Source organism: Myodes glareolus, chromosome 5, assembly GCF_982192425.1.
Source record: "Myodes glareolus chromosome 5, mMyoGla1.1, whole genome shotgun sequence".
NCBI lineage: Eukaryota > Metazoa > Chordata > Mammalia > Rodentia > Cricetidae > Myodes > Myodes glareolus.
Window position 1 is genome coordinate 3,205,674 of NC_142030.1, and position 23,976 is coordinate 3,229,649.

The following is a 23,976-nucleotide window of genomic DNA, read 5'->3' on the forward strand; positions in this document are numbered from 1 at the left end:
TTACAACCTACTTATTTTACAGCTCCTCAGATGCACATGAACTTGACTGTGAATTTCTGCTCTAGACTTTTAGTTTGGGTGGAGAAGGCTTTGGCAGGGGTCTGGTGTTTTCTGGTTTTTGTAGCTGGACCTGGTTGGCTCACAGTACCTTAGAGAACAAACTGTTAGATTTTATCTCTCATCCATGGCCTCTGGGTGTGAAGCCTGCTCACTTTAGTACCCTATAGGCCTGCAGCAAAGCAAGCTCCCAAGGTGCAGAAAAGCCCGCAGGCAAAGAAGACTGCAGAGAGCTCAAAGCCCATTCCGTGCAGTTTTAGCCTTTCCTATTCCACACAGGTAATTCCAGGTTTAAAACTGGGCCAGTCTGCCGGAAGAGGCTCCCATTTCTTGTCATCACTTGGGTCTCTACTGCTGCAACAAAACACCATGACCAAAAAGCAAGTTGCACAACAAAGGGTTTATTTGGCTTACACTTCAGAGTTGCTGTCCATCACTGAAGGAGTCAAACAGGGCAGGAACCTGGAGGTGGGAAATGATGCAGAGGCCATGGAGGGGAGTTGCTCACTGGCTTGTTTCCCATGTCTTTCTCAGCCCACCTTCTTATAGAACCCAGGACTACCAGCCCAGGGATGGCCCCACCCACCGTGGGCTGGGCCCTCCCACACTGATCTCTAAATGAGAAAATGCCTTACAGCTGCATCTCATGGAGGCATTTCCTCAACGGAGGCAACTTCCTCTCTGATGACTCTCACTTGTGCCAAGTTGACACACAAAACCAGCCAGGACAAATCTCCAGTCTAACTGTACATCCACAGTCCCATGAAGAGCATCGCACCCCAGTGACCAGCAGTGCATTTCAGTTCACAGAAATGAACTATGGGAAAGTACAGCTGGCTAAAAGATGTGCTGGCTGGAAGAGTGGGCAGCTGGGGAGGTGTAGAACCTGGCCTTGCACCCCACCTCCCGGATGATCTCTACAAGGGAAGAAAAGCAATTCTGGTGCCCAGCATGCCGTCTTTTGGTGGTAGCTAAGCAGGGAAAGGGTGGTGTGAGGTAAGAAAGTCACCAATGAAAATTAAGGACAGGTGGGTGGCGAAGTTGGAGACATGAAAAATATCTGAAACATTCCTGGCTGAAAGAAAGAAACGAGTGAGCGTAAAACACAGTGGGTGGGTCCAGGGAGACAGCTCCACAGTTAGGGATGTGTGATGCTCTTGTGAAGGACCAGGGCTCTGTTCTCAGCACCTGTGTTGGGTGGATCACAAAAGCCTACAGCTCCAGCTCCAGGGGCTCCGATGCCCTCTTCTGACCTCTGTCAGCGCGCGCGCGCGCGCGCGCGCGCGCACACACACACACACACACACACACACACACACACACACGTTTAAGAGGAAAAGCGCAGTGGTTGTTGGGAGGCTCAGAGGTGATGCTTGGCGGTGGCCATCAGTTGCATTCTTCTCTGAGGCTGCACTGGAGCCAGGCACGCGCTCACAGCAGTGGTCACCTGGATAGACTCCGTTTGGCTGGTCGATCCACTCATTACAGTCTGCCCACCTGGTTGATTTCCATTTCCACCTGTAAAAGGAGAAGCAAGGGGGGTGAATGACCAGAAAGGAAGATCTTCTAAACTGACATGTCGGGTTGTGCTCTCAGTTCTTCTGCAAGACTGCGAGTCTGCTAAAGCCATGAGCGATCTGCTATTCACCTTTAATTCCCAGTTATCCCACATTTATAGTGAGTAAACCTGTGAAATAAATGGTGGATTGAATTTTAAAGCTTTGAGATTTATTGGACTTGGTGTGTGCTTATTGTCTTTTAAACCAAGAAATTAAAAGTAGGTAAGAACAACTTTAAGAATCAGCCAAGCCTTTCCTGTTTTATTAATAAACAGGGGCAGGAGCTGAAGAGATGCACGGGGTGAGAAGCACCGCCTGCTCCTGCACAGGATGTGAATTCAGCTCCCAGCACCAGGCACACGCGTGATGTAATACATACATGCAGACACTCATATACATACACAAAATAAAAATAAATCTTTTAAAATAAAAATGGGGAATAAACATTGAGAATCAATTAGCCAAAAAGCCCATTGACCAACTTAAGATCTAAAAGACAGATTTCAATGTAGAAGAATAATAGTAAAATTTTATAAGTACTTAATTGATATTAACAGTTGTATGTATGTCTCTATTCTATTCCATTGGAGATTTGAAATGTCTTTCTGTATTTGCATTAAAAAGACACCATTGTGCAGAGCTAGTTTCTCTCGCAACAGTACACTCAGCTGTTGAGTCACAGCTCACCTCACACATCAAGCCGCATGCGATCCCCAGTCTTTCTTCCCTGCAAAGGCACTACCAGCTGCAAGAGGGAGGCAAGCTGCTCTGACCCTGCCACTACAGAGTACCGAATTCATCCCCTTGGTATCGTGGAATCAAACAGGCAACCTGACTGTAGGCAGCATAGTACAGGCTACTCATTAAGCATGCCTGCCGTCTCATGATACGGGGGCGTATGTAAAGCACATCGCCCGCGCTATGTATGCTCTGTGGTACTACGCCATAGCACCCCTGCCACTACTGGGCGGTACAGGAGCCGGAAACTAAGCTGGAGACTTAAAACACACGCACGCACGCACAGACAAACAGAGAGACACAGACTCAAGTCATCCTTGATACAAGAATGCCAAGTTTATTGTGCTCAGGGGCCGCGCCCCAGCTCTCGGGACCTTTCAGCTACAGACCCACCAGCCTACATCAGGGTCTCGTGCTCAGAGCAGCTGCAGGCTCCTCAGAACAGAGGAAAACAAGTTGTTTCACTCAGAGCAACTGCAAACACAGGAAAAACAAGCCACTCACAGGGAGTTCAGGGTCCAGGGGTCCACAGCCCCCAACAGCTCCCAACACTTTCCTCTCCTCTGGAAACCTCTAAGAGGGCGACAGGAAATTCTCTCTTCAGAATCCCCCAGAATTGTGCGTGGCATTAATAATAAAGCTTTCCCTCAAAAGGACAATTCACCTTGCACCTTGCTCTCCTCTTCATGAAGTGAACTAATACCAACTACTTAGGACATTTCTTGTTCCCTGAAGGGGGAGTGGGAGAAGCAGAAAGCGGCCATTTGCAGTGATTATGGCACGGCACAAAGGGGCTGTGGTGACGAGTTTACGTGTCACCTTCACCGTGCACAGGACCACGTCATCCTGAGAGTGTGAGTATGCTCTGAATGACCCCAGCATTCAGGACAGCAAGGTGAGTAAAGCTGATTGGCCTCCATTAAGAAGACAGGCTCATCCAGGACTTGAAGGCCTCAACAAAACAAAGCACCCAACCATCCCCCTGTGGTAGTTTAAATGTAACTGACTCCCATAATCTCACAAAGAGTGGCACTGTTAGGAGGTGTGGCTTTGCTGGAGTGGCTAAGGCCTTATTGAAGGAAGTGTGTCACTGTGGGGTAGGCTTTGAGGTGTCCTATGCTCAGGATACGGCCCAGTGAGTCAGTCAACTTCCTGTCGCCTGCAAAATGTAGCATCGCTCTCTGCTTGACTTGACACAATGTGGCCATCTGCCTCACTCTCCTGCCACCATACTCTCCCTGCATGGCATGTTACGATATGGCCGTGAGCTGTGAGGGCCAGACAGTAGGCCCCTCGGTGGTGGTGGCACTGGCTGGAGCAGTTGTGGGAGGTGCAGCCTCGATGGAGGAAGTATGCTGCTGGTGCAGAGTACGTGTTTAAAGCTTTCCCCTCTTTCAGCTCACTTCCTGCTTTGTGCTGAGGTTGAAGATGTGCTCTCTCCACTCCCTCCTGCCACTGCTGGCTTGCCCCACCCTACCATGAATGGCTCTTTTCCCACTGGAACCAGAAGCCATCAGAAACGGTCTTCCTTAACCTGCCATTGGCAAACAGTGAGTTGTCAAAGGCACCGACATTGGCGGCACTCTCGGACTCTCAACTAAAACAAACCCGCCAAGCTGCTTAGGTCAGGATTTTTGTCACAGCAGTGAAAAAAGCAACTAATGCAGAAAATGTGAGCATTGCAGCTCCAATAGAAAGGTATCCTGGCAGCTGGAAGCCAGGAACACCACAAAGTCACACCACACATCAAACCTCACATGAGATTTATAAGGAGGGGAAAACCAGGAGGGTGGCTGCCTCTGCTCGAGCAAGAAACAACAGCAAACTGAATAGGATAGAGTTTAGAGTTTCGTGGGAAGGGAATGGAACTTCTCAGGGTGGAGCTTTCCAGGGTGGAAATTGGTGGGATTTCACGTCCAGACATTGGGTTTTTTACTGTGTAGGTTGGGGGCAGGGTTCAGCAGTTAGGGCAGTTGGAGTGTTCTGTGAGTGGAACCTGGCAATTAGAGGTTCTTGGGGGAGGGGCCTGGCCACTCACGTGGCTCGAGGGGCTTGCAGTCCTGAGAAGTAGGATCACTCCGTTGAAACCAAACCATATGACTCATGACTCTTTGAAACTGGTTTTCAGGAGGGATGTGAAATAGCTCGGAACTATGAGATACAGAAGCCCTAGAACACTGTAAGCAGTTTAATGGGCTATTATCGGGGGAGATGGAAAGATGAAGCTGCCAGCATAAATGCAGACAGGAAAACTGGCTCCTGAGGCGTCAGAGGAGAACAAGGACTCTGCTGTCACCATCTGTGTTACAACACAGCTGTGGTAGAAGGGAGCCAGACATCTGGACCTGCCAGCAGAACTCTGCAGAGTTGTCTACATGGTGCTGATTTTGCATGCATGAAAATGCAAGTAGGAAGGGATAGTGGAGACTTGCAGAAGTTGCAGAAGGTTACTAAAGCTAGCAACATGTGGCAGAGTCAGATTTCTGGCAAGGGAGCCCTGCAAGTCTACAGTATGTATCTATGTTAAGTCTAAGTTGCAACAAAGACTCCAAAATGTTGTAGATGACAAGGCCATACATATAAGTTTTAGGCATGTGTAGAAACATGGAGAGAGAGAGAGAGAGAGAGAGAGAGAGAGAGAGAGAGAGAGAGAGAAACTACATATACTAAAGGTGGAAAAACTAGAGGGATAGGGCTACCGAAGCTCACTGAAGTTCAGGTGATACCACTACAAACCCCAAACTATAAACACGATGCTGTATTCAGCAAATACTGAATGATAATATTTGCTCCTTTAGTCATGTGTTAGAAATGCTACTCTCATGCAATTCTTTCTGTCCTCACGGTTCTGCAAGACTGGAGAGAAGTCAGAATAATTGACTTGATGTCCATCTTATGCTTCAAGACATAAATCGCAAGTTCCTGGACCAGTTTCTGTATAGAACATCATTTTTCAGACTGTAAACCTTGAGCTAACAAGCTATGAAACCAATGTAGTAAACTTTAACCAGGTAAATGGAAGGAAAAGAAGATTAAGCATGCATCACAACGTGGTTGGTAAGAACTGTTCTGTGGAGCTTCAACTTTGGTTATATTTATGTTTTTTATTGTTCAGATTTATTCACAAGTATTCACCTTTTTTTCTCCTTGATTTTGGATTCATCATGTGATTTGTTTTAGCCAGTGCACTATCATGGTATGTCATTTGTATTTTAATAATAAAGCTTGCCTGAAGATCAGTGCAAATCAGCTACACTAGCTATACTACTACTATAGAGGCCAGGCAGTGGTGGCACACACCTTTAATCCCAGCAGCCACACTAGATAGCCAGAGAGGCCAGGCAGTGGTGGGTGGTGTATGCCTTTAATCCTAGCAGCCTCGTTAATTAACCAGAGAGACTTGGCGGTGGTAGTGCATGCTTTTAATCCCAGCACTAGAAAGGAATGTAAGACAGGAGGAGACAAATCTCACACACAGTCTCAATCTGAGGATTCATGGAGACAGGATCACCCATTTTCAGCCTGAGGCAGAGGTAAGAGCCAGTGGCTGGCTGCTTTGCTTTTCTGATCTCAGGCTGAACCCCAATATCTGTCTCTGGGTTTTTACTGTTTGTGCTACAAAGTACTGGAAGAAGAGGATGCATGATCGAAAGGGTTTGGAGGCCATTATGTAGCACAGCTTTTACTCTTTTGAACTGCCATTTCCATGAGAAAAAAAATAGGCTCAGGCTAGTCTCTAGATATCAATAACACGAAGAATGACAGATGAGGAAAAACCACCCAGCCAGGTACAGCCTGTGTCAACCAATCGCTGACCACCCACATGAATCATCCCTGTGAAGGCCAGCATTCCATCCAGCTGAGTCCAGTACAGGTCAGTTGGCCCTAACCAACCCACAATAATAAGGTGAAAATAAATGCATATTCTGGAATATTCTGGAATGCTCATGAAATCTTCATTTGTAATGTCGGCAATATGCGCTGTAGTAAGTCACAAAAGATTTGAAAGGTATTTATTGGTCATAGCTCCAGGGTTTCTTTCATTTCTTCCTGTTTTGAAAGGATGTCACTGAGAAGGCGGCTCAGTGGTGGACAGTACAGCTGCACAGAGATGAGAGAGGGAGCCAGGGAGGGAGGATGGCAATGCACCCCACGCTAGCATCTGAGGTCCTTGAAACCATGTCCTGTGACCCTCTTCCTAAGTGTTCTCAGTGTCTTCCATTCCAGAAAGGTGTCTGCTTGCTTGAAAGTTCTTTATAAATCATTTTAAGGCCTGGTTTCCTCACTATTAACTGTATTTATACTCGACCTCCCTCGTTAATCCTAAAGAGTACAGAACATTTAACATTGGGAGCGAAAGTAATAACCTCTCCCTATATATTTGGTTCAACTTAATATTTCCTTTTAAAAAAATCATTTTATTATATGTGGATGAGTGCTTTGCCTGTACGCATACCTGTGTATCACCTGCATGCCTAGTGTCTGATGAGGCCAGAAGACGGCATCAGATCCTCTGGAACTGGAGTTAAAGATGGTTGTGAGCTGCCACATGGGTACTGAGAATTGAACCTGAGTCTTCTGGAAAACCATTCAGTGCTCTTAACTGCTTGAGCCCTCTCTACAGCCCACAACTTAATACATTCTTATCTATTATATCTCAATTTATAAAATGTGGACTGCCCCAAAGAGGCTTCAGGTATCTTACAATTAAAAACTTAATTTTCAAAATGTAATTCGTGGCTCAGTTATAACCATTTCTAATAACTATATTAATCATTTCAAATATTATTTACCTCGTACCTGCTACGTTTTTTAGTACTGCATTTTAGAGAGCTGCCGTCTGGGTACACAGTCACAGTAGCTGAGTCACCTACAGTGTCTAAGGGACATTGGGAGGTAAAGGCTGAACCAGTCTTCTGAGTGCGAGAGCCTAATAAGACCTTCGGAACACACCATGTCGTTGGGCCTGTGATACCCAGCCAGAACTGAGCAGAGAAGCAGTGGTAACCAACGCAGCCTTGCTGTGTCCGTTCCTAAAACCAGTATCAAAACTTTAGGTGCTGGGAATGTAGATCTGTGTGACATCAGGGTCTGACGCCCCACAGGGCAAAGAACTAGAGCTGTAGAGAGCAAAGGCGGGAAGGCTGTGGTGTGCACTCCAAGTTCTGAGGGCCGAAAATGTGACCTGGGCTGAAACAAAGTAACAGTTTTCTGACAATAAAAACTAATGGAATAAAATCAAGGCAGCTGAAAGAGTCGTGGATGAGGGCACAAGGGTGAGCGGTGGTGGCGTCACTGTGTCCGCACGTGTGCTCCAAGTGTCACGGTCTGAGGCAGGCCATTAAAAACAAAACAGGGAAACCCTTTGTGTATACCAATGCCATTCTCCAGAGAAACCATTTCCTGGTGTTATTATAGAAGGTCCTACTGGAGAAGAGACCACTGCACAGATTCAAGCTACCATCTCCTCGGTTCCTTCTAGAGGAGAAGATTCATTTTCCCTAGATGAAAACTTCCATGCTAAGAGGGTACTCGTTAAGACTCAGGAGGCTCTAGAGCAGAGGTGCCCAGTCTTCCTAACCCTGCGGCCTTTAATGCAGCTTCTCATGTGGCTGTGACCCCCAGCCATAACATTATTTTCTTTGCTCCTTCATAGCTGTGATTTTACTGCTGTCATGGATTGTACTGTAAATATCCATGTTTTCTAATGGTCTTGGACGATGCCTGTGAAAAGCCCGTAGGACCACAAGTGGCTGCAACCCCCAGTTTGGAAACCACTGCTCTAAAGGGAAGCTCTCTAGGGCTCATGAAATAAGACAATAATCTCAACAAGCTCCTGGAACTGACCAGATACACAGGCCCTTCCATCCCATGGTTACAGCAATGAGAAATGCCAAGAAGACTGATTTGTCAGGCTGCCTGTGAGCGGCGTAGAGCTCCAGAATCTGTCCACGCTGGGTGAGCTCCTGGTGATGCAGCTGCCCTTCAGACACCCATGGCTCCCCAAAGTAAGCCCAGCAAATTCACTGCTTCCATGGTATCCTTACTCTGGCCTACTGTTTCACTCTCTGGCTTGAGTCAATGCTTCTTCTTTTTTTTAATTTATTAAAAATTTCCACCTCCTCCCCGCCTCCCTTTTCCCTCCCCCTCCCCACTTCCCCCTCCCTCTCTAGTCCTAAGAGCAGTCAGGGTTCCCTGCCCCATGGGAAGTCCAAGGTCCTCACCCCTCCATACAGGTCTATAAAGGTGAGCATCCAAACAAACCAGGCTCCCACAAAGTCAGTCCATGCAGTAGAATAAAAACTCAGTGCCATTGTCCTTGGCTTCTCAGCCAACCTTGTCAGCCACGTTTAGAGAGTCCGGTTTGATCACATGCTCCATCACTTCCAGCCCAGTTGGCCTTGGTGAACTCCCATTAGATCAGTCCCACCATCTCAGTGGGTGGGTGCACCCCTCGTGATCCTGACTTCGTTGCTCATGTTCTCCCTCCTTCTGCTCCTCACTTGGACCTTGGGAGCTAAGTCCAGTGCTCCAATGTGGGTCTCTGTCTCTATCTCCATCCATCGCCAGATGAAGGTTCTATGGCTATGGGACAAGGCCAATTCAGGCACCATCTCCTCTGCTGCCCAGGGAACAATCTGGGGACCTCTCCTTGAACCTGGGAACCCCTCTAGAGACAAGTCTCTTGCAAACCCTAAAATGGCTCCTTTAATTAAGATATTTACTTCCCTGCTCCCATATCCATCCTTCCTCCATCCCACCCATCCCATTCCCCCAAGCTCTCCTGAATCCTCCCCTTCTCCCTTCTCTCTACCCATCTCCCCTTACATCCACTCCCCCACACCCCCATGCACCCAAATTTTGCCTGGCAATATTGTCTACTTCCAATATCCAAGGGGATAACTATATGATTTTCTTCAGGTTCACCTTCTTATTTAGCTTCTCTAGGATTACTAATTATAGTCTCAATGCCTTTAATTATGGCTAGAATCCACTTATGAGTACATACCATATTCCTCTTTTTGGGTCTGGGTTACCTCACTCAGTAAAGCATTTTCTATTTCCACCCCCCCCCCAACTGTCTCCTAAAACAGTGGTGTTACACACATCTGTGTTTAGTATGTGCTTGTGTACACATAGAGAGGCCTGAGGTTTTTTTTTTCTTTTTTCTGAGGTTGATGTCAGGTGTCTTCTCTGATTACTTTTGTAATTATTCAGCCACCCATAATAATTACACTTCTGGGTCACCCATCATCAGCATGTGACGTAGCCACGCAAACCCCTTGTGTACATGTGCAAGGCATGGGTCGCCTGTCATCAGCGTGTGACGTAGCCATGACTTCCCCCTGTGAACACGTGTTAGGCAGCCTCTAAAAGCTGGACACGCCATCTTTACTCTCTCTCTCTGTCCCCCAAACTCGGAGAGGCAGCCTCTCTCCCTCTCTCCCTCTCTCTCTCTGTACACCGTTTTCCCCTTGTTGGAGGAAGTGTGTCACTCTGGGGGTGGGCTTTGAGGTCTCTTTTGCTCAAGCTTCCCGCATATGTCTGTCAGTCAACTTCCTGTTGCCTTCTGGTCAAGATATAGCTAGCACCATGTCTGCCTGCATGGTGCCATGCTCCCCATCATGATGATAATGAACCGAACCTCCAAAACTGTATGCAAGCTACCCCAATTGAATGTTTTCTTTATAAGAGTTCCCATGGTCATGGTGTCTCTTCACAGCAACAAAAACCTTAACTAAGATGAGACCTTTGACAATGTCTTTTAACTCTTAGGGTTGTATGGTTGAGCTGACACGCTAGCACATGCCTACAACATCAACACTAACAACTAGGGGGCAAAGGCAGCAGGATCAACAGACCAGGGCCAACAAAAATCCTATCTCAAAAATCAAGCAAACTCAAGGTTATTTGTGCTCTACCACATTGTACATAAATAACTAACTGGAGGGGTGAGGCAGATTGGACCCAGCAGGAGCTGGCTCAACCTTAGGCAATCTCCTAGCCATACTTCACAACACTGTTTGATTTTTTTCATATTAAACTTAGACTAAGATAAACATTTCTGAAGTTGCTATTTTTTTAGGAAAGACAAGAGAATAAATTCTTTGGGAAAATTTGTAATAGAAAGGAAATCATTTGGAAATTGGATAAAATGAACAAACAGGACCTCTTGTATGCTTTCTATAAACCTCCAATGCTTGGCAGAGCAGGTGTAGTGCTGCTTGTTTTGTAAATGAGCATACAGACGCTCTCCTCCTCGGTTCTACTTCTGAAGTCCTGTTACAGCTCTTTTACAATGCTTGTTATTTTATTTACATTATAACAATTTGTTTTATCTGTTAGTTGATTGATTCCATAAACACGTATTCCCTTAAAATGGTAACATAGACCCATGGTAAAGAGGCTAATCATAAAGAGTACACAAGAAGAGAAAGACCACTTTTCATCCCAGATTCTGGCACAACTTCCTGAGGTAACCAGTTTTTATGTACTCTTGAAGAAACTTTCTGAGCATGTGGATAGCTATGTATATCGACCTTATGTAGTAGGAGGCCACTAGTTAGTTCCCAGCCACTTAGCCCTAAAATAATCACACAGAAACTATATTATTTAAATCACTGCTTGGTCCATTAGCTCTAACTTCTTATTGGTTAACTCTTACATCTTAATTTAACCCATCTCTAACAATCTGTGCATCACCATGAGGTCATGGTCTACCAGCAAAGTTTCAGCATGTCTGTCTCCAACAGCTGCTCCATGGCTTCTCCCTGACTCTGCCTCCTTTCTCCCAGCATTCAGTTTAGTTTTCCCTGCCTAGCTCTGTTCCCCTATAGCTCTGCTATAGGCCCAAAGCAGTTCCTTTATCAATCAATATCGGCGAATCAATCCCACACCAGTTGTGTTTTAAGGGGTTATTTATTTTGGGGGGTAAAACTTACATATACCATAAACCGTCAGGAAGGGAGCCTAGTCGCTGGAGCAGGAGCCGGGAGCAGGAGCCAGGAGCAGGAGCCAGGACCAAGCACCGGAACCAAGAGCCGGAACCAAGAGAGCCTGATCCGGATCTGCATCTCTTTTTAAAAGAGAAATATACCACGCCCCAGTGGGCTGGTATTTCAGCAGCTATTGGCTGACGGAGCGGAAGTCGCTCCCCGCTGCACTGTGGGCTCGTGCTTCAGCGACTATTGGTTGAGGCAGCGGAAGTTACTCCCACAACAAATCAATGATATTCACAGCATACAGAGGGGAATCCCACATCACCTCCCCTTCTCTGTTTAAATAAAAAAAGGTTTTAACAGAATATGTATCAAGCAAGAATTACAGTTACAATATTTATATCTAATTTATCTTTTATCATAACTAAGGAAAACTATAATTATAACTACCAATTCTTCAATTCCATCAAAGGCTCCAGAAGGTAACAAGAAGTGCATTGTAAGCAACTTCCAAAACTCTAGAATTGACAGAGACATCTCACTGCCTGGAAGTCACCCAAAGTACTTCTGTACCACTGGGGCATCCATCTTCAGCCTAAAGACCCATAGTGTCCAGCAGACTTTTTCATGAAGCAGGAAATTTCAAAGGCAGTTCCGCCAATATTGGCAGTTTGTCAGTCACTCTTTTTCTGTGTCCTGCAGAATGTCTAGCAGACTCTTTCATGAAGCAGGAACCCCAAAGGATCATCTCACCTTTAGGCAAGTTCAGCAGGCATCTCTCTGTGGGACCTGCATGTCCAGTTCATTAAGTAGTCCAGGCAAGAGCAGTTTCTTGCCCAAATGGCTAACAAATTCCATAAGGTACCTCTTCAATGCCCATCTTCTTCTTGAAGTAGATTGGAGCTGCCAAGAGCAGATGTGTCTTACTGTCATGAAAAAGTCCTAAGTTATTAAAATATTTTAAATACCATATTCTGAAGGTCTCTGAAAGATTTTGAAGAATACCTATCCATCTGAAATATATCTCTGTACATCTAGAAAATCTAACGAACATGACTACAAGCTTGACTATTATAGATGATTATCTATTAACTGATATTTCTTAATTATACATTACATTTTTAAAAGAGCTGCACAATCAAAATACCTTAATCAAGAGCAGAAATATATATACACAGTATAACAAAATTGACCTTAAATTTGTATCAATAAACCAAGAACCATACCCATGCAAATAACTATAGCATTTCCCCTTTTAAAAATAAAAATATTATAAACATTATTTGCGAATATGGGCGTAGTTCTTTCCAAACAGTTTCCTGCTTTTTGTTGGGTGTGGTATTTTTTTGATGGGTGTTCAAGGCAACCTTTCAGGGGTTCTTGATCCATCAAACCACATTAGTCTGGGATGATTCCACAGGTTCTCATCCTCTGTGGAAACAAAGGAACCTCTTTTCCAAAGCAATGTATCCTTAGACCCAAATTCTGAAGTCAAGATATCTTTATAATATACATGTTGATTTAGCTTAGCAGGCCATACAATGAAATGTTTCTCTGTACTTAGCTCCTTCACAGTCAAAAAAATTCAAAGAAGACACAATAATATACATAATCCAGACTATCTATGCATATTCCATCTTTACATGGCTTTTCTTACTCTATTACTTTTTAATATTTATTTTATTACCTTTACTCCTTTAATCTATGACTGTCTGTGTACTCTGTCTCTTTAAAGACTTTGTTTTATTTTTTATAAACCATTTATTCCTTTTATGACTCTCTATTTCTTCTCTCTCCCAAGCCTATGTACACTTATCCAATCCAACACTGTGACCCATTTAGTGGTCTTTTATGTCTGAATCTGTCCTATTGTGTATCTGTAATTCTTTACTGTCCAGGAGCGCTTCTTAAAATGATAAGCACTTCTTAAAAACTTAAGCTGTGCCATTGCTAGGGGAAATATGGCACTGCCTGCTTGCCCCGCCCAGCCCAGCATGGCAGAGCTGCTTGCCACCTCTGAGAGCCATGCACAATGCCCCATCTCAAGGCACACAACCAGTCCATGTTGCCACCAAGCAAGTCATAGCACATTGCTCACAAACCCCATTCAAATGCTCGGTCCCCTGAAAGAACCAGAGGTCACGCTGGCAGCATGACCCAGAAAGCTGGCATTTCAAAACAGTGCAGCTTTTCTCCTGCTACCGCTGAATCAGGAAAACCTCTCTTAAAGGAGTTGCAGCATACTACCAGCAAACAGCAAAAGCTATATTAAACTCTGTATTTCTGTGTCTAAAATTACTTTTTAAGTTTTCTCAGGTTTTAAGTGGATTTTAGTTAGCCATGTTGGTGCCAATTTGTAGTAAGGAGGCTGCTAGTTCCCAGCTATTTAGCCCTGAAATAATCACACAGATACTGTATTATTTAAATCACTGTTTGGCCCATTAGCTCTAGCTTCTTATTGGCTAACTTTTACATCTTAATTTAACTCATCTCCATTAATCTGTGCATCACCACAAGGTCATGGTCTACTAGTAAAGTTTCAGCACGTCTGTCTCCAATGGCAGCTCCATGGCTTCTCCCTGACTTTGCCTTTCTCCCAGCATTCAGTTTAGTTTTCCCTGCCTAGCTCTGTTCCCGTATAGCTCTGCTATAGGCCCAAAGCAGTTCCTTTATTAATCAATGATATTCACAGCATACAGAGGGAAATCCCACATCAGAACATGTGTGTGTGGGTGTGTGCACCCTCATGTGAGTACAAGTTGAGGCCAGAGGACAACCTTAGGCATTATTCATTTTTAATTTTTTCTTATTTTAAATTATGTGTTTATGTTGTGGGGGTATTCCACGTGAGTGCAAGCAGTGACCAGAAGTGTCTGGAGTGGAGTCACAGGTGGTCTTGAGCCATGGTCTGAGCACTGGCAATTGAGCTCCGGCCCTCTAGAAAAGCAGCACATGCTCTCACCACTGGGCCATCTCGAGGGCCCTATATACCTTTTAGGGACAGGGTTTCCCACCTGCCTTTACTTCAGGTCCACTAGGGCAGCTGATCAGCTTTTTGATGTAGATTGAGGGGGCTGATCTCACCCACAAGAATTTATCTACTGGTTGAGCTATCTCCCCAGCCCTGCCCAATGACTTTTCACTTCAAATACTTTCAAACTTTGCCAACATTTGATATAAGCAAGTATGCTTCACTGCTGAAAAGATCTTAAATTCCATCTTGTGTGCTAGTTTTAAGAAGCCAAAAGCCTTGGAGTCAGGTGTGGTGGTACACGCCTTTAATCTCAGGAGGCAGAGGCAAGTGGATCTCTGTGTGTTCAAGACTGGCTTGGTCTACATAGTAAGTTCTAGGATGATCAGGACTACATAGAGAAACCCTGTCTCATAATTAAAATTAAAAACTAAAAGACAACAGCATCACTAATAAGTAAAAATAACTTAATTACCTACAAAACTCTTTTTGTGATTAGTGTGCAAATGTTCAATTGTGCACAGGTATTCATGTGTACATGGAAGCCAGAGGTTGAAGTCAGGTGTCTTCTTCAATCTTGCTCTATTTTATTTTTTGTTTTCAGACAGGACCTCTCTGTGCAGCCCTACCTGTCCTGGAACTCTCTATGTAGACCAGGCTGTCCTGGAACACACAGAGCTCTGTCTCTGTCTCCTAGATGTTGGTTAAAAGCACACCACCACACCCACCTGTTGAGATAGTGTCTGTTCAACTCTCTTCCTGCCGCTGTTATAGTGACAAATGCCCTTTAAAAAGCAATGCTGTTATTTTGGCTCACAGTTCAAGACTATAGTCTACCACTGAGGGGAAGCTACAGCGGGTAAAACCTGTGGCAGCTAATCACACTTCACATAATCTTTTCAACTTGAGGGAATTCAGGATTACCTTGGAAACAAATCTCTTGAACAAGTTTGTATGGGAGACCCCAAATGAGGAAAGCACTACTTCATAGACCAGGGTCCCAAACTGAAAAGGAGCAATTGAGATAAACGTCAGCTTTCATCTCTCTCTGCTTCCTGACTGTAGATGCCATGTGACGTCCTGCTGTGGTGGACTAAAGCCCTTGAACTGAAAGCCAAAATAAGCCCTTTCTAATAAAAGTCTTTGGGATGCAGCCCCAAGAACCTCTTCAGGGTTCAGATTGGACACAACAGCAAGGGGAAAGAACTTTTTCTGAGGGTGAATGAATTCTCTCACACGTGCTTTTCCAAGCCAATCTCTTTATTGCTCTCTCTTTATTTTTCTGCCATTTTGAAGTTTCCAGTTCATATACACACATAACCAGCAATTCTCTGGCAATAGCAAAGTTACAAGGCTTGAATTTCTCAAGGTCATAAAACAGAGATGCACAAATAATTGTCAGCTTACATCATAGCTCAAGGGAGGCGAGGTGTGTAGAATGAGGGAGGCGAGATGTGTAGAATGAGGGAGGAGAGATGTGTAGAATGAGGGAGGTGAGGTGTCGAGAATGAGGGAGGCGAGATGTGTAGAATGAGGGAGGTGAGGTGTGTAGAATGTCCTGACAACTCTAAGAGGCAAAAGGTCAGCTAAGGAGCTGTAAATTCTAAGAAGTGAAGAGGTGAGTTCGCGTGCTATACTACATTCCTAAGTAAGTGTGACTAATTAAGCTAGAAGTTTGTAAACAATAAACGTAAATAACGGGGAAAACACAGAGACAGTGTTTCCTGGCTCTCTGGTAGCTTGCTGGAACAGTAGCTCTGGGAACAGCATCAGGGTAGCCATGGCAACTGTCGTAAACTGCAGCATTTGTTCGGAATTAGCATTTTCATCAAATGTTAGCTGGCTAACAGGAACCTCTCAGATCTAAGAATTACATCTTTTTTGTTTGTTTGTTTGTTTTATTTTGTTTTGTTTATTGGAGACAGGGTTTTTCTATGTAACGCCCTGGCTTTCCTGAACCTTACTTTGTAGACCAGGCTACCATCGAACTCATTCACAAAGATCTGCTGCCTCTACCTCCCAAGTGCTGGAATTAAAGGCATGTACCACCACCACTGGGCAGAATTACATCTTTCACCCTAAGCGGTTAGAATAAAGGGGAGGCCTGTAGTTACATAGCATAAATTTTGGAGCCTGACACTTTCCAGCTGCCCAGGCCAAATGGTGGTGTTTGTTCCCACGGAGCCCGTGTGAAAAGGATTACCTTTCTCCAGAGCTGGTCAAATGATCTATAGCCTTTTCCTCTTATCTCTCAGAATTAAGACACAAACAGTTAATTTCACAGACTAAGATCTTATATCCATAAACCAAGGTAAAAGTAAATACGGAGAATTAATAGCCTGTTAAAGTTAGAGAGGGTTAACTAGGTTTATACTTCCCTATGTCAGCTGAGGGTGAATCCAGGGCACCCAGTCCTCCTTATCTGTGAGGGCTATGAATCAACAACCCATTTGTGAAGGTTCCGATTGTGGTCTTTCTGTAAGACTCTTGTCCTGGCCAAATGTCCTACCATAGACGATAACTGGGGGAAACTGGCTTCTAAGTTTATATCTGGGAATGGAGCAGAGATTTGACTATAACAACGATTCTGTGCCCAGTAATTGATTAATGCACCACTCTGAGGCCCACTGCAGAGGGGAGCACTATGGCTTCACAAGGATCCACAGCAAGAACAGCCACGCTTGGAAAGGCGGTGCTCCCAGCGCCTGCGTTTGAGCTTGTCTCCGTCTGAATGCATATTTCCGGTAAATTATCAGCTGGAATCTCACTGCATAACTTGTGGAGCTCAGCATCTTCCACCCTTAAGCTGCTTTAGTCAGGTAATTTATCACAGCAAGGAAAAAACACCTCAAATTTTAAAATTCACACACACGGGATGGTGGTGGCTCAAACCGTACTGCTTGTTTCAAGACATTAAGCTTACTCATTTATTTTCTGGAGCTTCTGTGTTGTTTCCTTGTTGCCAATATGAACTGGCACAGACTCACACTGTATTTCTTCCTGTTTCCTTCTTGATCCACCGCAGTGTGGCTGTTCTGGCCATCATTATCAGTGGAACTGCTCTTATCCAGCCCACTCAAGACCTCTTTCTTGTGTAAGAGTTTGAGTTCTGTTTCAATGGACTTCTGGTCATCACGGTTATCATCAGACCTCTCTGTACTTTTGGTTTGAATAAATGACATCCAGCCATATTCCGATTCCCCTATGTCCTCAAGATTTTGGGGATTCCTTTCTTTTTGAACTTTCAATGTTGTTGTTCTTGGTTTTTGCTTTACTTGCCCTCCCTGGGGTCTGTTAAGTCTTGCTATGATTTAAATATATGCATTCCTTTGAAATCTATTATGTTGGAAACCCAGTGCAATAAATAGTTTTAAGAGGTCTAGCCCCTCCCTGACAGTGGGACCAGGATCTATCCCTGGGGCGTGAGCTGGCTTCCGGGAGGCCATTCCATATGGTAGGTGCCTTACACAGCTTTGATGCACGAAAAGGGGCTTGGTCCTGCCTCAACCTGATGTGCCAGACTTTGTTGACTCCCCATCGGAGGTCTTACCTTTTCTGAGAAATGGATGGGGGTTGGGTGAGAGGTGTTGGTGGGTGAGTGGGACGAGGGCAAGGATGGGAAATTGTGGTTAGTATGTAAAATGAATAAAAAATTTACAATAAATGAAATAATTAAGTTATCAAGTCATAGGGCTCTGCCCTTATTAGCAGAATTAGTGTTCTTATGAAGCAGAAAGCCCTCACCAGACAGCAAACAGACCAGCACCTTGAACTATTTTGCAACTGTAAAAACAAATTACATTGTTTACAAGTCACCAGGCTAATTTTGTTACAGTAGTGCAAATAGACAAGACTGATCTTAAGACTCTGATTAGCTACAATCAACCCCAAAGAAATCCCTCTCTCCTGCTCTGATCTCAATTACACATCCAGCTGCATGCTGGGTATCTCATTAAGTGCCCAGTAATACATATCCAGCTGCATGCTGGGTATCTCATTAAGTGCCCAATACATACACATCCAGCTGCATGCTGGGTATCTCATTAAGTGCCCAATACATACACATCCAGCTGCATGCTGGGTATCTCATTAAGTGCCCAATACACCCCAAAATAAATTCATCATATTCCTCCTCAAATTGTGAACTATGCAGTGTTATTTCCATCTCAGTGGTTGACACAATCACCCCGACTCCCAAGCCAAAATACTGGGACCAGCTTAGATTCCTTCGTTCCATTTTATTTCCAATTCAGTTTCTCAGATCTTTCCAATTCCACCTAAGTTTTCTGTCTGTCCTTTCCTCTAGTCTTGCTACCACTGCCACAACTTCAGACTCATTTCATTTCCTGACCACTTGAACAGTCAGATTTGTTAAACTCCCACCTTAACTCTGAAATGGAATCCAATGACTCTTCTGCCAAGACCTCTCTGGTGTCTTATCCTCTTTGTAGGACAATTTGCCTAGCCCTCTGTCTATAGCAAAAGCTTTCCTGTGGCTCAGGCATCGTCCACGAGTACCCAACCATTTTCAGTTCTCCGGTATGACATCTGAACTCATGGTTTGCTCTTCCCTATACTGTTTTCTGTATCTAGATTGTTTCTCTTACAAATTATGTTGACTGACTAACCAACGTGTTATCTTTTATCACAATGCCCACAATCTAATTTTTTTTGTTAAAGGTTTTTGGGTTTTATTTTGTTTTTTACATTTTATGTGTATAAATGTTTGGTGTGGGTCATGTGTGACTAGTGCCTTCAGATTCAGGAGAGGGCATTGGATCCCCTGGAACTGGAATTGTGGATGGTTGTGAGGCACCATGCAGGTTCTGAGAAATGAACCTGGGTCCTCTGAAAGACTAACAAACGCTCTAAACACTGAGCCATCTTCCAGCCCCTTTAAATGAGAAGTACCAAGGATTTTTTTTAACACATGGATATTCAGTTGCCCCAAAGTCATTACAATGGCTATTTTTTTCTACATGTCATGGGTTTCTATCCTGTGCCAGTTCTGTGAGTGTAGCCAGAAGTTAGGCCTTAGGTGCCAGCATCCTGCTTTTGAAGACATGGTCCCTTGAACTTATACCAATTAGGCTAGGCGGTCTAGCCAACAGGTCCCAGAGATTGACCTTTCTCCACCTTCCCCAATCCACTACACCAGGCTTGGGTTGTTTGTCTTTGTTTTCTTCTCATATGAGTTCTGAGGACTGAATTTAGGCTCTCATTAGCACTATTTTCAGCAGAGTTCTTGGGTGTCTTTCACAAGACTCATTCCTAGAGGTAACATGACAAGTCATCCCAAGAGCTGGTGAACCTTAATCCCTTGACCTTCTAACTACTGTTTTTTTGAAACGAAGGTCTCTGCCTACATCCTTGCTTCTGGAACTGACCTGATTGTCAAGGACAAGCCCAGGAATTGACAGGTACACACTATACAAGTTAGCCAATCCCCAACCTGTACCTTATCTTTGTAACTCTGAGAATGTTAAATGTTAAAATAGGAAAATTTAAATACTGCCAACAGACCAGTACCCTTCATCCATCTCCCTGGACATTATTAACCCTTAGAGCTCTTCTCCAGCCAGGCGCATTCCTCCTCTCTATGCACCCAGAAGCAGGCATTTCCCAGCTTTTCTCCCTGGGGTTCCTACTCAGCCCTTATTATGTGTTGGGAAATTATTTAAGGTCCATTATTATCATCCTTCTGAGGCAAGCAAGCTTAAGGTAATTCCCCTTTCTTGAGAAGCAAAAGAGGAATTTGATTTCCTTAAACACACACAAACCTTCACCCCAAATCCCTTCCCCAAGGTGAATTAGTTGTCTTTGCTCCATCCTTTTCTGTGTTCCAGTAGAACCATTTTATGTCAAAGGTTTTCGCTAATGAAGATGACACTGTCACAAAGGTCCTTGAACCTTCAGTGCTTTGATTCCTAATTTAAATGCAGATTCTTTCTACAGAAGAGTGTGGGGGCAGTACTGCGGGCTGGGGTGCTGGAAAGCCGGCCTGGTGCGAGGCCTCAAGTGGTTTTTTTTCTTGAATTTCCTCTAAGCAGGGTCTGCCAATTGTGTTCCAGGACCAAAGAAGCTGATGTTTCAGGACTGAGATATGTCATATTCATTAGCAGCCAGAATATAAAAAAAAAACAAAACACGAATGTAAAATTCACAGCGAAGAATGTAACTGCCCAAGCAAGTGCTCTTCCTTTGTCCACGGCATCTCTCCTTGTAGAAAATAAAACCATGGAATTAAAACATTCCTCAGGAATGTATTTGATTACAAAGGGGTTGATTGTGATTCCAGTAAGTAACAGGCACATAAAAGGCTCTCAAAAGAGAAATTCAATTATTTCCATTATCAGAACCAGTTCTGCGCCTGGGCAGAATACTCCCTCCTTTAGACAGGTGGCCTGACTAATATTTGTATCCCAGAGTTTTCTTGGCTGAATTCTTCAGTAGATGTTATTTCTCAGTAACGGAATTCTCAGGGGCAGTTTTGTCCTGCAAAAACTATTTTACTGTTGCTCTCAAATTCTGCAGAACATCTGCACCTGAGTCTTCCATCTTCCTCCTGAGACAAAAATGCTAGCACAATATAGTCCTCCAAGGCCAGGCAGCCTGTCATCAAGCAGAGGTGGTGAAGAAACGCAGTTCAGCCGAGGCCGCCAGGACGATCTTCTTCCAACGGAAGGCAGGTGGCCTCACCTCCCTCCGCGTAGGACTCTACTCTCTCAAGAACTCAAGCTCCAGACCACTCCTTTAGCGTCGACCCAGAAAGCACTCCACGGGGAGGGCAGGATTCTGTCCTCATTTTATTTCCTCATTCATGGTATGCACTTTTTAGTTGGCAAAAGAGAAAAAGCAAAGTGACCTCAGTGCAGAGATGAGCAGGTCGTTAGGACCGAGTTCCCTTGCATCAGGCGGGGTCGGGGACCCGGGGCCGCCGTGCAAAGTCCACCACGAGACGGGAGGGAGAGAACGCGGCCCGCCACCAATCCGAGGTGGCCATCTCCTCCTCTCCCGAGTAACCGCCAACCTGAGGCCATCCCGGGCCGCTCGTCCCCCGAGCAGCTGGCTGTGGCCACCATCCCCGGCCGCTCGTTCCGCGAGCAACCACCATCCCCGCCGCTGTCCCCCGAGCAGCCACCATCCCCGGCTGCTCCTCACGGGTGCAGCCGTCATCCCCGTCCATCCTCCCCCGTGCAGCCACCAACTCCGGCCTCTAGTCACCGGTGCAGCCACCATTCCCGGCCTCTCGTCACCGGTGCACCCGCCATCCCTGCCGCTTGTCCCCCGAGCAGTCGCCATTCCCGGTCGCTCGACCCGAGAGCAGCCGCCATCCCCGGCCGTTCGTCCCCCGAGCAGCCGCCATCCCCAGCCGCTGGTTTCCCGAGCAGCCGCCATCCCCGCCGCTTGTCACCGGTGCAGCCGCCATCCCCGCCGCTCGTCACCGGTGCAGCGCCTGCCTAGGGCCGCGCTCAGCGGGCCGGCTTCTTCCGCTCGGACAGAGTCCAGCGTCCGGCTCGCCGCCCTCGGTGCGGCCTAGCAGCGAGGCCCGAATCCCAGCCTCGCCCGTCGGCCGAGAGCCGCAGTCGCTCGGGAACGCCGGACCGGTCGGGGACGCGCAGGGTCTCGGGGCTCCGGGTGGAACCCCCGAAGGCGGAGAGCTCGGGGCAGCCCAGGGAGGAGCGCGCGGCCGGGTGGCGCGGGGCGGCGGTGGCGGGGGAGGGGAGAGAGGCGGGGCCGGGGCGGGTTGTTGTGGGGCGACTGCGCTACGGCCCGACCGGGGCGCTGATGGCGGCTCCATATTAACACCTCCTCCTCCTCCTCCTCCGCGCTCCCGCCCGCGCCCGTCAGCCGTCAGCCCCCTTCCCTGACGCCACCTCTCCCCCTCCTCTACCATGCCCGGCATGATGGAGAAAGGGCCCGAATTACTGGGGAAGAACCGATCGGCCAACGGCGGCGCCAAGAGCCCGGCGGGAGGCGGCGGCGGCGGCTCCTCGGCCAACGGCGGGCTGCACTTCTCGGAGCCCGAGAGCGGCTGCAGCAGCGACGACGAGCACGGGGGTACCTCGCCGCGCTCCCTGCCCCGCCCGCCCGGCCCCCTCCCCGCGCCCTCCTCCCCTCGGAGCCGAGCCGCGGCCGCCGGAACTCCCGGTGCCGCCGCAGCCCGCGACCCGCGCCTCCCCGCCCCCACCCGGCCGCGGCCTCGCCCGCGCTCCCGCGGCTGGAGAGCCCCTTGCCTTGCCTTTCCCTGCGCCTCTCCTTATTTATTATCATTTTACCATATTTCTTGGCATTGCTTTGCAGATGTTGGGATGAGAGTCGGAGCTGAATACCAAGCTCGGATCCCTGAATTCGATCCAGGTAGATATATTTGCTCACAGGAAAACCCCGTCTCTCTCGCTCTCCCTTTTTTTTTCGGGCTTGCTCTGGGGTGGCCGGCTTCGGAATGGGGGAGTTACGGTTGCGGGTGTAGGGAGCACTGGGAGAGGGCCGGGCCGGGCAGGGCAGGGCAGGGCAGGGCAGGGCAGGGCAGGGCAGGGCATCGCGGGCTGGGAGGCTGAAAGGCTCGCCTGGGCAGTGACACAGGGCGTAGGGGTGGATGTGTATATGGCAAGGTGAACATGGTTCCCTCCCGCGGCACTTGCACGCTGCTGGCATCACACCGAGGTCGCGGGTCCGGGGCCCGGGGCGCGGGTAGCTTCAGAGCGGAGGGCTGCAGAAGAGGGCGTACGGGGTGTGTGTGAGTGAACCTACCCCAGGTCAGATGCCACACCGACCCGCCCGGGGAAGCCGGGACTCGGCCGCGCTCCGCAGGCCCATGCTCGACAGCCCCGGACTGCTGTCATCCGCCCCGGCCAAGGGCGAGCCCCGCGACCCCGGTGCACTCGGGAATCCTGGCTTTTCTTTCCGTCGCGGCGGTGTGGACCTGGGCGGGGAAACGCCCGCGGCCGACACCGCCCCCATGTCCTTCCTTCCCCAACGCCGAGCCGGCCCGGGAGAGCCAGACCGCAGGACAGCGGCCTCGGCTGCCAAGGAGACATTTTCTCCGGAGCAGCCAGGTTCCAGCACCCTCTGCCAGCTCAGCTTGCGGGCTCCCTCTCTACTTTTCTCCAAACAGGCTCCCCGGCGGTCACGGGATGCGAGGCTGCTCGGGGATTGGGCGAGAGTTCCGCATATGGAGGCGCCCTTGCTGGAGCCTCTGGGCCTGGAGTGCTTGGCTGCTCTAACCCAGCCAAGACTCGCCGCGAGCTCAGTGGGCTCTGCACTGCCTGGACCGCCCTCCCACTTTTCCTGCAGTCAGTTTTTGTCCAGAACACATTCTAACAGCATTGCCAGAGTCAGCTGCCCGAGTTGTAAATTAGCTATGCACAGGGTTTACTTGTAATCTCACAAGGAAACCACTCCTGTCTGTTTAGTACTAAGGGCTTCGGACAATGTAGTCAGTGTGTGCTGTCCACCAGCTAGGTAATAGCCCCTCTCTGGAGGGAGAAGGGTGAAGTAGTGAGTTAAAAGCCTGACCAGGACCGCGTCCTGCAGTTGATCGATATCTGAGTGCTCACCAGATTTGGGTTACCTTCAAAGTGACAGCTGTTGGAATAGTTTTGCAGTGGTGGACTTCCAAAAGTATTAAATGTTTTTTGTGATAAGTATTCTTGCAGGCACAGCTAGCTCGTAGGTGAATTCCGCCACATCACCTACATGCTTCAGGACT

The 23,976-nt window shown here is 47.1% G+C and overlaps 1 protein-coding gene and 1 long non-coding RNA gene across 5 annotated transcripts in view; one reads left to right on the top strand and one right to left on the bottom strand.

Annotated features, from left to right (window-relative positions):
• Positions 1-438: 438 nt before the first annotated feature.
• Positions 439-22,680, bottom strand: LOC146894786 (uncharacterized). The gene is made up of 2 exons (XR_015737831.1): positions 22,544-22,680; positions 439-1,575 (listed from the first exon to the last, which is right to left on the bottom strand). It is a non-coding gene; the product is annotated as an uncharacterized LOC146894786 (long non-coding RNA).
• Rcor3 (REST corepressor 3) overlaps positions 22,023-23,976 on the top strand; it is a 41,093-nt gene continuing 39,139 nt past the window's right edge. For all 4 annotated transcript variants that reach the window (XM_087906019.1, XM_087906020.1, XM_087906022.1 and 1 more), the window contains exons 1-2: positions 22,023-22,325; positions 22,569-22,625. In XM_087906019.1, coding sequence (XP_087762145.1) covers positions 22,160-22,325; positions 22,569-22,625 — 223 coding nt within the window. In that variant the 5' untranslated portion in view covers positions 22,023-22,159. The remainder of the gene's footprint in view (positions 22,326-22,568; positions 22,626-23,976) is intronic.